General features: G+C 44.5%; 1 protein-coding gene across 2 annotated transcripts in view; it reads right to left on the minus strand.

The window, feature by feature from the left end:
• Positions 1-14,889, minus strand: part of LOC100650202 (TSC22 domain family protein 1) — a 75,695-nt gene extending 60,806 nt beyond the window's left edge. Inside the window, exon 1 of one of the 2 annotated variants that reach the window (XM_020863866.2) lies at positions 12,753-14,889. In XM_020863866.2, the coding sequence (XP_020719525.1) occupies positions 12,753-12,785 (33 nt within the window). In that variant the 5' untranslated portion in view covers positions 12,786-14,889. The remainder of the gene's footprint in view (positions 1-12,752) is intronic. The other variant, XM_012310498.3, reaches the window with a different exon arrangement.
• Positions 14,890-17,277: the final 2,388 nt, after the last annotated feature.

Consider the following 17,277-nt stretch of genomic DNA (forward strand, 5'->3'; position numbering starts at 1 on the left):
TTTGCATTAATACGAATGCGCTACGCTGAATTGAAAAGGTAATTTTTCTACTCGAGGCTTTAATATTCCACGATCGGTGGATCTGAAAATGAGAACATAAAGCGAGCACGTCTAATCGAGTCCGTCGCGTTTCCCGGCTACTCAAAGCGTCGGCCACCATTAACGAAACTCATTAATAGAGTTTATTACCCTCGTACCAAGGCTGTTGCTATTTAACGTCATCATAAACTGCAGTTACAACGCTCGAACCTCGACTTATGCGTTCGTACGCGCTTCTAATGTATCGATCTCGTTCGATCGGTCCGTCACAGGCGTCTTCTTCTCCTTGAACTTGACGTAGCCTTGACTCGAGACTGAGCGTGGGCGTCACAGTCGGGGAGCCTTCGTTTTTTATCGTATCTTCTGTCCCTTGCCTCGCATCTTTCCCTTTGTCTCACCTAAACTGCTGCGCGTTAAAGTCACGGTCCGATATTTAAGTCCTCCACATGCTATTTAGTTCTCCATCCGCTCTTTACTAAGATTCATAGCAACTACCGTGGATCCTCGTATAATGTGGATTCGTACAAAATCGCGACCATATTCACAGAACGTGATAAAAGCAACTGTTCGACGTATTTTTTACAGTTCCATGTGTAGATGCGAGTCAAAGAACGAGGATCCACAGAAATTGCAGATTTCTTCGCTATAAAATAAAAAATTGGAGAACAAAATATAGAAGTGGCGATTTACGCTGGAGTTAAATGGTAGCAAGAGGAATACTATTCGCGAATACCACCAAGCAAAAGCGTCGAAGCCGAGATGTATCGCGGGAGGAGCTTGGAAAGGCCGCGATTTTCCCTCGCGCGAGCGATTAGCCACAGCGCAATCTGTCCGCTCGTTGGTTCTTCCTTATGCCAGGTCTGCTGCAGTTAGACGCTTGGCTAGCTCGCACTTAAGTCGAGTTAGGCGTTAGTTAAGTCAGGCCAACGGCTATTCACGAGAGCATAGCATAGCGAAACGGGTATACTCTCGCGTGGAAAGGAATGTCTGGTCCGCTTTTCTCTTTCCTCCTGATTGATGCCGGCAGCGCTACGTTCTTTGCCCCTTTGTCTACGATGTACTTACTAGGGGAAAACGCGGTACCGCGAGCCGGTGCACCGCTTAACACGCGGGATATTTATACATCATCGTACTCGTAAAGCGTTTCGTGAAGTGCTGTGCATCGCCGGTGTCGGCCCTCTTCAACGACATTCTCTCCTTGGAAACGATTCGCGTTCCTGTTGCTGCTCCGGTGTTCCACCGGGGAAGTCCGTTTCTAAATTAACACGTTGGAATCCGAAGGATCTGGTAAACGCGCGATGTTCTTCCGTCAATTTCAAGTGGATAATTTGCGGCTAGAGTGTGCTTAGTTAGAAGAAACGGGTTAGAGGATTTGTTGGAAGAAGCAGACCACCTGAGAGTAATTTTCGGTAGAAAAAGAAAAAGGTCGTAGTTGAGCAGAGTATGTGTTTAACGAGGGAATCTTCGTGATATGAATTTCGTGTAATAATCCATAACGTAACATCCTAAATGATTTTCCTTGTTATTTATAGAATAACGATTGTGTAAAGTTGCTAGCAAACTTGTAATTACTATTTGCCATCGAGAATGGTAAAATTGACAGAACGCATGGAGAACATAGAACCGTAGGTGGCTGAGAGAACTTAATGGCTTTTTAACGAACAGCTCCGTTTACTATATTCACGACTCGCGTACCGCTCCTGTTCCGCTCGCTTCGTGGAATATTTATCATAATCATCAGCATTCGTTAGACCGACCGCGATGACGATTTAATTAAATTCGTACAAAAACTACGTCGAGGGGCCGAGCCAAAAAAGTTCTGTCTCGCTGCACGTCCGCTTGCGGAGGCGTGAAAACGTTATTATACCAGAAAGCTTTCTCTATAAAATGCAACCTCTAATTTATGTTGGACAGTGATGGAAGAAAAAGGAAAAGAAAATTACAAAAAAGAGAGCGATTCAGCGATTTAGATGTTATTCGTAAAGTTCACATTACGATAATATCAGGAAAATTTATACTTTTATATCGTAATAATTAATTTAGACATCACTTGGAGAACATCCACGGGCTCTTCATACTGAAGAAAAATCTAGCTAAATTTAGATCAATGTAGTCAGAATCCTTCTAGAAAAAGGTACACAAAGATAAACGAAGTTTGCTACGAGCAAAAGATACACACGCCCACGCGCTTCGTCGAACGATCGTCTGAGAATCCTCGCACGCATACTATGCAACGGATAGCGTTTAACGTGGGAAGTTATGATATTTAAAGAGAGCGGCAGCTCTCGAATGGTTAACGGAAAACAATGCGTTTCTATTTCACGCAGTCCTGCGTTCACGGGTATGGAATTTCCGCGATGTTTCGATCGATACGTACTCGTACCGGCGCACGGCAGATGATGCATATCAAACGGAGTGAAACCAGGCCTCCTTCGCAAACCGGTAACAATGCGTTAATGTCTCGACGCTGATCTGATTACGGGAATTTACGTTGGACATCGTCATTTCACAAAGAACTCGTGTCGCAACCGAGCCAAGGGAAGATTTTTATCATTTTTCTCGTACCACCTGAACCAAACCAGAAACGCACTGCCTCTTATACTGCATCGTGTACTTACGTGTTTCGAGCATTTCGAATTGCAGGATCGTACTTCTACGTACCTAATCACCGGTATCAAAATTCTTGCAACACTGTACACGTTGAATACAGGTTGATTTGCACAAGCCCGTCATTAGAGACTCGCTTTTGACGGGCTGATTATAAGCACTTCCCGTGACCACGATATTACTTCAGGCTTTTTCGTGTTAAGCAACCAAATGGATGCTCGATCTTCGAATTTCCTGTACTCGGCCGTGGGTGTGCAATTAAGGAAACAGTCGGTATTATTACTCCAAAGAACGAGGGTTACTCATATTTCTTGAGCTTTTCTGTAAAAATGCAGCGCGTTACATACTCGATTATAATGAGACTATAAACGAGCCAGCGGAACCATTTGTAAGGCTCGTTCTTAGTGTTATGTAACCGAAACGAAGTGTGTGAAAACTCTGACGAATGATGTAGTCATCTGTTAGGCACGGACATATAGGAGAAAGTTCAATTACTCACGTTATACTAAACTAACAATTCGAATCTTGAATATTCTTACACTAACCACTCCAGATATATTTCACTATTATCTCTTTAAACCTACGTGCGACTTTAAACCGACGTCAATTTCCTGTACCATATTTCATCGCACTACTTTGCATTCTTTCACGAACCTCGCTTTCGAGTTCTTCGGACATAAAACACTGGCAACGTCAAGGCAAGAAAACCGCAGCAATTTCGTCGACAACAATGACACGCGTCCTCGACCCCATTGAATACAACGTACGACAATCCCCAAACATACCAATCGCGTTGAATCGCGAACGTACCAACGCCTGGATTCTTGGATTCCATCTCTTGGCCTCGACGATTAACAATTATAATTATTCCGGTGGAATTATACGAGGAACATCGTTGAACGATTCCACGATTCGCGTCCTCTCGGTGCGAGAGTTGTTCGCGCGAGCGAACGGTTGCAGCCAATTTGCGTACTTCTATAAATGCAGGTACCGGTGGCGTGTACCGCCGTTCGAGCGGTCAGTAAATGTTCCTAGGCGTCCAATACCGGCTGTATTCCGTACGATACATAATGCATGAGCCGATACGCGGTGTGTTTCTTCCTCCTACTCTTCCTTCCTCCGGATCTCGCACGGTCTGGCCGCTCGTCAGTGCGAACATCAGATTCGCTAATTAAGAAGCCGTTGAATTTATCTAGCGACGATTAAATCCTATGAGCGTTCCAGCTAGCCATCGAATTGTCCGCGTGTACGTCGTTTGTTACCAGCAGTTTCTTCTCCTCCTATCGCGTCCGTTTCACCTCGTTTAGCCGCGACGATAGCAGCGGAAAACACTCGTCACCCATAGCCGGGGTCGCGTTAAGGGTATGATTAACGCGCGAGGTATAATCTTCTCGGTAATAAGGTGTCGAGCCACTGAATCGACGAGTTTTTCGCGAACAATTGAAGTTTAAGTTTAACGATCCTTTCTCCTCGCGCAACGATGCGATCCTAGTGGCATCGTTTTTAGACATTAGAGTTCATTACGTTGCAAGCGGATTATTATTCCCTTCTGTAACTATTCCACATTAAAGTACTGCGCGGCCAAGCGACATGAAATCAGAAAACCAACAAAAGTCTTATGTACGAAAAGTTTTGCAATATTTTAGAATAGACTGTTTCGTATCAGATACCTTAACGATGGAAAAGAAGGATCGCAAACGAAAGCAAAGACTTTGAAATCCTGTACGCTTAATCTACCCCGTGATATCGAGGAAATTAAAAGAAAAGCAATTAAAGAGTGGTAGTCGGGGAAAAAACGGAACAAGCTCCACAAGCTCGTCGACATACAGGTCGCGAGGCGTTCCAAATGTCTCAACGCCGTTTGACGATGATAAAGTGCAGATAATAACGCGACTAAGTAATCGCATGGTCGCGTCGGCCTGATTCGCCAAAGCCGCGCGACTCTGTCCCCAGCGCGAAGAAGATAAATTTCTCGACACTGCTAATGGCGTTTCTTGCTTGCGAATTCATCTTATAAGGGCGTTCTGCGCCGGCGATGATCTGGGTGTTATAAGCCATCAGCGCCACGGAAAGAAATGCTCGCTCCGCCGCGCTGCTGCATAAATATGCATACATCCGCCGATGGATCTTGTAACCCTGCCTCCTCCTGGTTTTTGTTAATACCATCTCAAAAATGTAGTCGTTCCTCGTTTCGCCGTAGCAAAATACCAGCCGTCGTTACCGATATATCACCGGTTATGACGCGACACGCTAATAAATTAGCCAGCCCCACTGTTGTTGTCGAAAACCCGTACTACACATATCGTACGACTTATGGTATTCTGTTGCACCGAGTTGCAACTCTCTGCATACATAGAGATCTGATAAAGTGGACTGTATCGAAATCTTCTGTCGTAAGGGCCGGAGATTAATTTTTACGGGGAACTTAAAAACCTGGTACCTTAATTAATCGAGATGGTAATCTGTTTTCTGTGCAACGAGCCGAGTCAGGTTTAAACAGATGCACGTGATGGCCGGATTTACGGCATATTATATCATGAAGCGTAGTATGTAGAGAAATATTATTAGAATAGCTACGTTAAATTTTCTGAATAAAAATGATAAAGACGATACGTACGTTCTATGTATTGTTAGCTTTCTTAAAATTTTTCGTTACAAAAGAAAAAGTTTCAACTGGCCGCACGATGTCGATTTGTCAGCTTTCAATGGCACCCTCCGCGATATGCAAATGGCGGCGCAGTTTCTTTAGTGAAACGTGGTCCGTACGAGGGTGCACCGATACACGTCGCTAGTAACTATACGTTCCTCTTGGTCGGTCGGGGTCAACAGGGCACGCTATCGCGCGAATCCGTGCACATCGGTCCAAGAATTTCCAGAGAAGCTTCGTATGCATATGCATGCGGACGCTGCGTATACGGTAAACACCGGTAGACGTAGGATAGGAAATAACTGCCAATTAGCGCGAGTCCCTAACGGAGGAAACCTGAGCGCAAGCCGCCTCCGCTTAGCTCTGACTCACTTTTCATTGCGCGGTTCTTGCGTTGATGCGCGCAACCCTAACCGTGCGATTGGGCGCTTCCCAGGATCAAAGAACAGAAAAGTAGATATTTTGATTCTAAAGAATTTTGTTATTATCAGGATTCCATAGTTCTATAGCGGGAATTTGTGGATATGAGGATTGTGGAATGTGGAGAGTGCCTGATTCGCCGATGGAATTTTGGTGATGCCGTGGCAATCTAGCTTTTATTGAGAAACTCGTTTCTAATCGTTACTGGCGGTGGCATTATGCGACTTTTCTATATTTTCAAGAATCCATATAATTAAAAAGAATCCATTATTTCCATTACTCGAACAAACACGAATAAACGATTGGATTTCATAATGGGTTAAATATCCGTCCGCCAATATTTAAGCCCACCTTCGACAAATATGGTCGATCGGTTATTATCTCACTGAAAAACGTTTACGTCACTCAACCCTCGATGGGAAGTAAAGCAGCTGTCTCGAATGGCATCGAAAAAGCGTCCAGGGAAACTTCGTCGTCGTGTCACCATCGGCGCATGGACACGCGCGGCTGCCTTGCGGGGAACGCGGCAGATGCGTAGAGAATTCGTCTGATTGAGGGTGATACTATAACGAACCAAGGCCTCCAGGTTCGTGATCCAGCATGATAAAATTGAGCACGGGGAGGGCATATGGTGTTTCGCGGTGTTCGCGTGATCCTCTCGCATTTTTCTTCCATCGGTTGCATTATATTGAGCTCTCGTTTATTTTGAATCACTGACGTGTATGTAATTTGTGTCGCGATTAATCGGAAGCCAGTTCGATTTCCTGGGTAATTAAATTCGGATACGATAATTAACCCCGTGCAGAACTGTATAGAATACATTTATGCTTGTATAAGGGCTATATGCTCGGACAAGGGTCAACGTAATTTCGTTCGTGCTCGAAACGAAACGTTGATTTGGAGCAGAACCCACTGTAATTAGTAGAAACCATCGATTCAAACTGAATTTCGTGTTCCTTAATCCGCGTAGATTATGTTTTTCGTCTGCGATTCAGTGAAAGTCACTTTACCACCGTTGATTCCTTTGGAATCATTCAAAGATCCGGTTCTTACTGTAATCCAGGCTAAAGAATGAACGCTAGTAAACACAGAAACGGGTCTGCGTAGTTGCACCGGTTATGCTATGAAACCGGATAAATTATTTATGAATGTCATTCCGGTTCCGAACTTTATGAAACACCCTTCGTAGGTATTCTCGGCCTGTCTTTCTTTCCCCCCCCCCCTTGCCCTGGTTAAACTTTAAAGCTCGCTTTCACCAGGATTGTCGATAAAAGACTAACCTCCTCACCCCTACGAGAATTGCATTACGTTCAGTCATCATCATCCACGTGTTTCTTCCCACGCTATAATCTCGCACCCCAACGCAACGCCAATACAAAGCACCGCGTTTCCACTCGAAGAACACATAACCAGCCACGTGTACAGTATGTAGATAATGACGTTTCTGAAGGCACATGGCGACAGAGAGATTTATCCGGTGAGAATACCGGTGACACTGTTTCCTGCGGCTCCACCCCTTTGACGACAGGGTCTGGTGAATTCTGAATGCGACCGCGACTTGCAATGGTTGTGGACGAGACATTGAGAAAAAAAAGCAGCAACGTGTAGAGCGTAGAGGAAACAAAATCGGCCAGATTCGGATCAGAATTCAGGGAGCATTGAGGGTGTCGCTGCCGCTACCACAGGCCGCGGAAGATTTACGAATTCGCGTTAGATCTCTGGCCGAATGTTCGAGCATTCGAGAGTAGATAATCGATGCGGTGTCAGACGGTGCCGTTTTCGTGAACAAAGCTTCGAAATTATGCGGAGCGTGAGGGGAATACGCACGAAAAAGGAATACATCCTGAGATCATTGTTCATGGTACATATTTGGAACGATAAAATTCCCGAACATCGAAAGTTATGATAAATCCATTTTTGTCAATTTCCCGACTTTTACACCACTTACAAAGCACATATTTAATAAAACGCAAAGATGGCGTTGAGACGCGATTAGTTGACAATACACTGAATTTTATAAAAGACTTATAAAAGAAGAAAATATGACTTATATTTTTTAAAGCCACTGTCACTTTCTTAGTAATGAACAGTAAACGCTTCTCGCGCTGGGCCAGAACGAAAATTCCCAGGCGGGAAGACGGGATAATGAATAACTCGCGAAACTACGCGCTGTCGCTGCGTTAAGAACGAACGAACGCGTCGGATCTGGTCGATAAATTTCCGTTCGTACGTAAAATAATCGCTGTGATATACGAGCCACGATATTCGTAATTTCGCGACGGTAATTTACTGATAGTTGTATTTTCATAAAAGCTACTCGCGGACAGGCGAAATATTGCGCACGCCTCAGTCCGCCGCGATATAAATGCTCCGGTAGAGATCCGTTTGTACGTTTGATCGAGCCAAGCTGCATAAGCAGGTAGGTCAGTCGGAACCTGGTGAAAATTGCTACAAACGCATCCCCGAGGGTAGTCATCAGCTTCTTCTTGCGAGCTTTGGGACTCGGAAAAACTGTGTTGCCAGTCGTGACGCACGCGCCTGAATCGCGATCGTGCATTTCTCTGAAACTAATGTCTCAATTCATGGAAACATTATACGCGAATTACCTCTGCGGGAATGAGCAGAGATCATTGTGGGCTGTCGCGTCATTATACGTGCCATTTGCAAGTTTATCTTTTAAACGCGCGGTGTGCTTTTTCATCCGATAGTCTATCATCATTACTTTCCCGCGAGGAAAGTTTCTCTGTACGTATCTTACGAGAATGAGAGGTTTTGATCGAGCTTGAGTTGTTAAAACACAGATGAAATTAAGTTGGAAGGATTGTAAAAGGGTAATTACACCGTTGGAAATAAATTGTCAAACGAGCTGACGTTTAATTCTCCTATTTGCACGGTGGTTTGCAAAAGTATTTGAACGTTTATGTTCATTATTTCTAGCGAGTGAAATGTAGATATTACATTGAAGTTATTGAACCGAGTAAGCAGGAAATAATTCTATTATATGCTTCAAAGCACGAACCATCGCGTCGATGGATTAAAAAGATACTCGATGAACTTTTGAAGCGTTAGAGAATCGGAACAAAATTGGAGGCCATTTCTCTTCGTTATTCACGTGGCACGGAAGTCAACGAAGTGTAAAAAATTAGAATTACCGCAGCAATTTCACTACTGAATGGAATTGCCTCTGTCCGTTACCATAGTCTATAATTACACGCTACTTTGACCTAATAAAAGTAATTCGGTTGCGCCGGAGAAGTCGAGCCGAAAGCGAAAAAAAGTCAGGAGCTGGAGGGTGTGTCGCTACCTCCTGTTAAAAGCCGGTGTTTAAAATGGCGAAATTATATAGAAGAGCCGCGTGGTGTGTAAAAGCCGCGAGTGGCCGATTGCTGTCGCGAACAGAGGATTCGTTTCACTTCGATATATCGTGATTAATATCTGTAAAACAGCGTCATTACCAGCGATGGTAGAATAGACGGTGTCATTGGCGGAGTTCGCCTGCTCCGAAGCGGTCAACACGTACGACTGCAATTTCCAGCGGGTGAGCAGAGTCGTCGTTCTTGCAATTTCATGGCGTGTTAGAGCCGATCATGGCCCACGGCCATCGGATATTTCGCTGTGTATATACACCGTATCGGTACACGAGCGTGTACGAGAGAAAATTCGAAACGATCGCCGGACGAGAAACCGCCATTAAGCGACCGCGGTTTCCGCTAATCGAGTCGTTTCTCCCTTGTAACGTGGGAGGTTCGGTACACGTCGCGCGATTCGCAAAGCCTCAGATCTCGGACAGCCTGTAACGATGTTTGTGCAAGATGATTTACGGAGATCGAGGTGTATTTTCTCCGGTACCGCTCTAAACAATGAGCTTTCAAATCTTATCTGGCCATTGTGCGTGTATTTTATTACGGCGATTCGGCTGAAATCGTCGGGAGGAGGAGCGCCGGGTTAAGTGCAAGCTTGCAACCTTTGCAAGGTGAGTCTTAATTATACGTTATGACTATGTGCAAATGCACGGCGGAAAGGAAGAATGAAATATCATGCGAGACGAGATTTATGGGAAATTTTATGGTACTATGTGAACCGTATCTCGTGAACAATGATTCGCTGTTCTTCGGTAACGAATGTTCTTCGTACGAGACTCCATTACCAGTTACCAATTTTAACACCTATCTCTTATTACGCCAAGATTCACGCAATAGAATTTAAGAAAGTGTAACTTTTTTAGTCTCAATTTTTTCAACGTCTGTAACTTATAGTGTTTACATCTAAAATAAAAACCAATTTATTAGCATCTCCTTGCGCATAATTGAACTAATATTATTAGCGAAAATATTGTGCAAAAAGGCCTGGAAATAAAATTGTACCTATCCTACGCGAAATTACGAACTTACTTTCACAGATTATAATTTTACGATAGAGAAGAAGTCCCTCCCACGGTGAAATTGTATCGCTGAAAAAAGACGAGACCATAGAAAACACGATCGCGCGTTATCAAGCAGAAATTCCGAAAGGAAGAGTGTATAAAGAGGGTTCGGCTCGAAGCGGCGTTGTTTCACGGGGGGTAACGATCCTCGAGATCTCATTTACAGTACAAATTAGTCGTAGGCCGGTCCTTGGTCCTTAATGGTTGGCCGACACGCAAAGAGGCTAGCTTTAATGAAGACCGCGCTTTGTCCGTGACGAAGTGCTGCGCGGTGTGACGCGGCTCGCAACCGATCCGCTCGCGTCGCACCGAGCCGCGCGGCCGTATTTCGCTCGAACGTCCGCTGAATGCGAGTTAAACGAAGATTTATGCCGTGCCGTGTAAATATAAACAACAATATGCAATCCCCGTCTTATTGTCCCGCGCGAACGAGCCGCGCAAGCCGACCGATGCGAACTATGCTTTCACGCATGCTCTCGCGTCGCGAGCCTTTCTACCGAGCTAATTGACTGAACACCCAGAGACACCGGATAGTGACTGCTTTTGTATCGTGTGTTCTTCGCTTTCGAAATTCGTCCAAATAGGAAATATTAAGTACATAACGTATTTCGGCAATGGGAATTACAACTAGAAGCTCGTAGTTAGTTTCTAGCAAATTAATATCGACAATGTTTGTTTAATTTGTAATGATTGTGGGAGATCAAAAAGCTGAAGTTGAGCGCAGCTTCCGAAATGCCTTTCTATTGAGCGATTTCAGAAGACGTTGAAGTAGAAGTTGAAGATCATCTACTAGGTGTAAATCTAAAACTCTAAAAGAAGTTGTACACGCAAAACCCTAACAAAAAAAGTACGAAGCAAAGACTATTTATCATAATTCAAGGAACGAATCAAGAATTGCTACATCATCGAAACAATTCCTCCGATCTTCGCTGTGGTCATAATGTGTATCAGTCCTTCATCCTGTTCTTGGTTCATCATACTCGACGCGATCCGTTTCTCCTAACTATCCCCGGCAACGACGAACAAGATAGACCGCGAAGGGAATGAAAAATGGAGACACGCGGTGTATTTCGTCAGCGAGAGAGAGCGCGTTTCGTCTCGCCGGCGAAATTTCAGCGAGCGCGTAATGCGCGCGCCTATTAAATGAACCGGTTTTAATGAATTTGCTTGTCCGCGGCGTACGCGAGCCGGCGCGGTGTGCACGTGTAGTGCAGCGAACGTGGAGTCGCTTCGGAAGACTAATCGACCGGGGCGTAACGAGCCACCGAGCGACGATCCTTCCTCTGTACGGACGAGGACGAAACACTTCTCTTCTCCGCGAGCGGCCGCGTTTTTTGCGAGCGCGCTTCAGAAATTTGTCTGTCGCTGCCTTAATACGCCGGCTGTCACGCCCGTCGACGCTCATCCATCCAGAGTACTTCTGGCAGGTACGTGCCTCCCTCCGCTCCTCTTGTATCGCTTTAATTCGCCGGTTCCCACGTGCGATTTCGCCGACTGCGATTTATTCTGACGCGCTTAACTCGCGAAAGTTGTCTCGGCGAACGATGGATCGCGTTTCGTTTCCTTCTCTTTTCGAAAGTCTAACTCGGATGACGTAGTTTGCAGGTTTTTTGTAGTGATTACTCTTAGGAATGAAGATTTAGTCATTTGACATTCAGTTCCTCGGTATAGATGACGTGGTTTTAATATCGAAGAATTTTTCAATGAAATGAGCGAAATGAGCGAAGGCGAAGATTTAATTCTCCAGTGCCATCGATGAAATCATCAGACACTGAACTAATTTGGAGTTTTTCAATTAACCAAGGTTCTATCAATCTTGATGATGTGCGTTTTGTTCGAGAAATAGGTTTCAGAATGACACGGCCATTAGACTCTCGTCAGTGATCGCTTCGACTGTAATCAGTACTAGCTAACTTACACCAACCGGGCATATCGATTCAATAAATCTCGTGATTTTTTTTTCGTTCTAATAAGTATTACGCGAGATGATACGTAAGACATTCATCATCGATGCGAATGAAAGGAGATTCATACATGGAAAGATGCAGACTGCATCCTGGCATTGGTTTCGAATCAACTACCATGCTAATAATTTAGTCCAATCATGAATCGATAAATTTCTGTAAACTCTAACCGGAATAAAATTACCCGCTTTAGGTGTTATATTTATAGAAGTGTAGAAAATTCGACAGTTCGAAGGACTATAATCTAAGGGTTGGCTTCTTTATGGATCACAGTGTTTCTCCAATGTTTTGAATATGTTTGTTTCCCAATAATTGCAGCCCGGCTTTCGAAGTATCCGCTGCCACCTCACTTATGTATACGTGTCCACGCTTGTTTCCGCGTTTTATCTTGTAATTATTAACAATCGTGTGCGGTTAACGTTCGACGATCGTACGTCATTTGCGCGGGGCTCTGTGATTACAACGCGTACAACGTTTAGAAGGGTGGCAAAGCGACTCGTGGCACGAGAAGAGACTGCAAACGCTCGTCTAACCGGGATCCCCGTTAATAACACGCCAGTCGATCTGTCATCGACGTCGTTTTACTCTTTTCGAGTGAAATTCATTCCCTCCCCCGAAAATAATAGCTGCTTGACAGGTGAAATGTACTCACTATGTCCTCCATGCTGTGATTTCCAGTGTGCATTAATCCGGGATTAGTACAGCTTCCCACGGGCGCCGTGTGAAGCGAAGAGGAGCTTACATGTACACGTGCGTTACTATCGCGAAAATTGCACTTCCTGACAATTGCTTCTCCCTTCGTCGTTTCCCCGATCAATCACGCCTTCCTCCTTGCACTTGATATCGAACTACCAGCTGTCATGCCTGGGATCATCGTTCGAAAAACGATCACTTTTCGTCGAACTTGTCACCACTTTCAAACTCCATTAAAACTTGTCCCTGCTCCGAAATCGTGCACCAATATCTTCTTGACGATCATAACACTATTTTCACGGAACGTTTATTGGATTACTCGTATCGGTTGTTAGATACAAGGATTTCTTCCTGCTCACATGTAAATGATTACACTTGGCCGCGTATACTTTCGCGAATCGGAGCTGTTTGTCGTAATCCGAGATGGAGTATCGAGTCTATTTATACACGGAAAAGCTCGCGCAGAGACACGTACACGCGGGCCCCACGATCTCACCGTAAGATCGCCGCGAGGATCGTCGTCACCGGTACACGGTGACGACAACGACGGTCAGGGTGGTCCACGACGCGCGACATCCTCGTACCGGTCGTCGAAGTCTCCGCGTGCTCGCTACACGTTCGCCAGCATTGTCGAATCCTCTCCGTTGTTATTCCAATCTTCTTCCTCTAGAATCGACACTACGTCGACCACAATGTCCTCCGGAATACTCAAAAAATCTCCGAACTCTGATCGACGAATCCTGTGATCAACAGACGTCGTGTCACGCTCGATCTTCCCTATTTCGTATCGATCGAAAGGATCGTCCTGTTTTTATCATGTTCCGGGGAGCAAGAACTTCCAGCGAATCCAGATCCAGGGACCACACACAGTCGTGGAAGAGTTCGTAGAACGGTCGACGATCGCAGTAGAACACGAGACGAACGGACAAACAGTCGAACGGATGCAAAGAACGCGCCAAGAGCCAACCGTTCGCCGGCTCGGGCTGAGTCTCACTGACTCGGTTGTTGCGTTGCCCGCCAGCTCTGGCCGCGACGTGTTTCGCTCGATAGAGAGGGAGAGAGAAGCATGCAGGGGAAGAAAGAGCGACAGAGACGAGTAGGAAACTTGTGTAGAGGGGGTTGTAAGGCCCTTCCATCGAACCCCTCCATAGTAGAGGCCTACCGGGTGCCCAGGGCTTCGACCATTATCTCTGTTAGGCAGCGCTGCCCCGCGCCACAGACGATCCAGAGGGACGAGGTTCCAAGGGCTTTATTATATTTACGAGGCGTTATCGAGTCAATCCAACAATATTGATTCCGCGCCGCGAAGAGATCGGCCATCTTAAAGAACGCCCAATACATGGACCCCCTTTGGTTACGCGTTCCCGTGCTACCGGAGGGCTCGTGGCATTCTCGCTCTTATTTTTTTCGCTCGCAATTTCTTAATAAGGATCTCTCATTCTGCTCGAGTTCTTCCAAATTTGATGTTAATCGAATCGTCCATCGAATCATCCACTGAATTTATCGAATTTCGCGCCACTAGTTCAACGACGAGCAACGAAATCGGAGCTTGCAAAATATAGATTAGAAAATAAGCGAGTTACAACTATTTCTCTTTAGAGGAGTAGACAATTTTTTTTATAGATATAAGTACTATAAAAGAGCAATTGATTCTGAATTGGTTCCGATGGTTGTCGACTAGTTGTTCCGATCGTTGAAAGTTGTGGACCTCATCGATCGTTTGACTTTACATCCTCGCTATATCCTTTCTACCACGAGTACTTGTATGTTCTTGACGTTAGTTCCGTGCGCTGAAGAATGCGAATGGAATGCATTAGCATGAATAGAGCTGGAGGCATCTAGTTCCGTTCGGCGTTCGGTAAATTCTTCGTTCGACGATCTCGATTTGCTGTCTTCTCTGGACAGAGTAGTTTAGAACATGAGGGAGAGCATGCGGGTTTTCGTTTACAGAGATTCTTCTTGATTCGTCATGACACGCGGTTACATAGGGGTGACCTCCTCCGCTTGGAAGCTTTTTTAGATAGCTCTTGGTGGATAGCAAGCACGACGCACTGTGAGTGAGACGTTTTCGATTCCATGCCGGCGGAAGTTGTGGAACACAGTAATTTATTCTTTGTCCAGTCAATCGTTTCGTTCCTTTTCTTCTTCGTTTCCATCAGTTTTTTCTCCTTCCCGCGCTTCCAGCGGGATGACCTCTTCTCTCGTAGAGGGAATAAAAACGAGTTTCTCGTACGAATTAGATGTCCTTTTGAATTATTGTGTCGGTCCTTACCTGACTCGTTGCCGGGGTCATTGTCTTTATAATCCGAGATCTCGTTTTAGCCCTGCTCGTATTATAGTCTTGATTTAGGTGAATTCTATTACGCCCTACTCTCGGCATACATATTGTCATATTAAAGTCGGGATCTTTTTTAAGTCGGCATGGCTCTTTCGTACGTGATGAAATAAGAATAATCCATTCATATTTGAATGTTTTCTTCCCCGCGTTCCTTCTCGATTAACGGAACCAAGGATTTAGAATTCTTCATCCGTATAGTGAATTCTTTGTTTCCTTTCGAACGATCCTTGCAGCCTTTCAACATTGCCAAATTGATCAACCTCGCCATTTGTGCATTTGTGGAATCGAAAAACATCATCATTCTTCCCTACTTTTCTATATCTGGGAAACCTTTACGATCGTTATCCAAGTATTTGTTCAATTTCAAGATTCCCTGCACAAAAAGAAATTACTTCACAATCAATTTACTCTGATTAAATCCATGTCGTCTGGAGCACAGTAGCTCTATATTGTGCCATTAGCGGTGACTTGAACGTTCAGAAATAACACCGTCTTCCAGCAATCTTAAGCTTTTTCATTTCGCAATGACGTTCAAACGTAGCGCAGGAATAACCCAGGGCGATTTTTTGACGGAAACGAATAGCGCCATCAAAAAGTACACGTTACCATTGAACATTCAGAGAACAGACAGTACATGCTACGTCAAGAACATTATGGGGTAATAATCGCAAACAAAAAGACACTTCCCGATGTCTGCTTACGGTGAACTGGTTACGAACGTGTCCTCACCAGTAGCCGATTCTTCGTAGCGTGGAGTGTGTTCAGGTGCACACGCGGGTGTGTGGGTGGCCGCGTAACAGCTGATCGTCGTCGTTGATCAGAATGGTTGAGCAGGAAGCTGCGGACATCCTCGTGGCCGCAACCATTTATACGCGGGTTGCTTTGGAATTTCATCCGTATTAGATTCGAGCGGAATGATAACGATACCGTATCTCGGCCTTTCTCTCACTCGCACCTCGGCCCTTTTTTTATTCGGCTCACTGCTCCGGATGTCTTTTCTATCTCCATTTTTGGTTTCTATTCTCTGCCTATTATAATTTGACATTCTCCATGCTCATTGATCGTTCATGCCACATGAGATTCAATTAATTTTTTCATCAATTTCAAGGATCACTTTGTATGCTCTTTTTCTTTCGCGTTCTTTCGTGTTCATTAGCGTTCGAGGCTTACGTAAGAATTCAAGTAGGCAGGACAGAAAGTAAACGTGTCATGTACCAATAGCAAAACGTTTAATTGACTTCGTGATGTAGAACACATTGCCTAAGCTTGAACAATCGCGATTATTAAATATAGAATCGTGAATAATTAGTCGAGTACCATTTCGACGCAAGTTACGATCAACCAGTTTTATATCCCATTAAATTGTTCATCGTTGATCTAAGTGAATATGCGGTAGAGTTGGAGAAACCTTGGACAAACGGAGAAACATCGTTTATTTATGTGATCTATGCGTGGATTATTTTGTACGACGCATCGCGTATACCTTATAACGATATCGATCGACGTAAAAACAACGGGGGACATTAATGAACGGCATAAATGCTAATACCGTTACTCGATTCAAGAATTGTATTTTACGATTAGGCATCGTCCTACAGTATCGTATCTACCGTTTTATACAAATTCAATGCTTGAAATATATATGCGATGCAAATATCGTTTGTCCGTTTATAACATCTCATTGAATAGAAACAAGAAATTTGTAAATCTTCTTATATCAGAAGTAGAAACTATCTTAGGTGTAAAAATCTTTGGTATTTATTCAGAAGATGTCGGTAATTGCTTCAGAACTCCTACGTATGAAATGCAAAGAGCACATTGGGCTATACTTATAGAAATGAAACGGATAGAGAGAGAGGAATAAAAAAAGAAGGGACAGATCCTAGTTTCTCAAATTTCTTAGATTCTCAAATCCTACCACGATTTTTTAACGTATGTTCGCTTGACTTAAATAACATCTCGAGAAACGAGAGTTCTTTTCTAATCCTCGTGAAAGCGCACTCTGGCTGTGTGCTCACGGAAGGTAAGGGAGGAGACTTGATGAACTTGCCTCGTGAATCACCTCGCCTATAAAAATCGGCGCCGATGCGTGAGAGAGATAATGGCGGGGAGGAGCGGTAACAACAGGTTTGCTTATGTACGCACT

Source organism: Bombus terrestris, chromosome 7 (genome assembly GCF_910591885.1).
Source record: "Bombus terrestris chromosome 7, iyBomTerr1.2, whole genome shotgun sequence".
Classification (NCBI taxonomy): domain Eukaryota; kingdom Metazoa; phylum Arthropoda; class Insecta; order Hymenoptera; family Apidae; genus Bombus; species Bombus terrestris.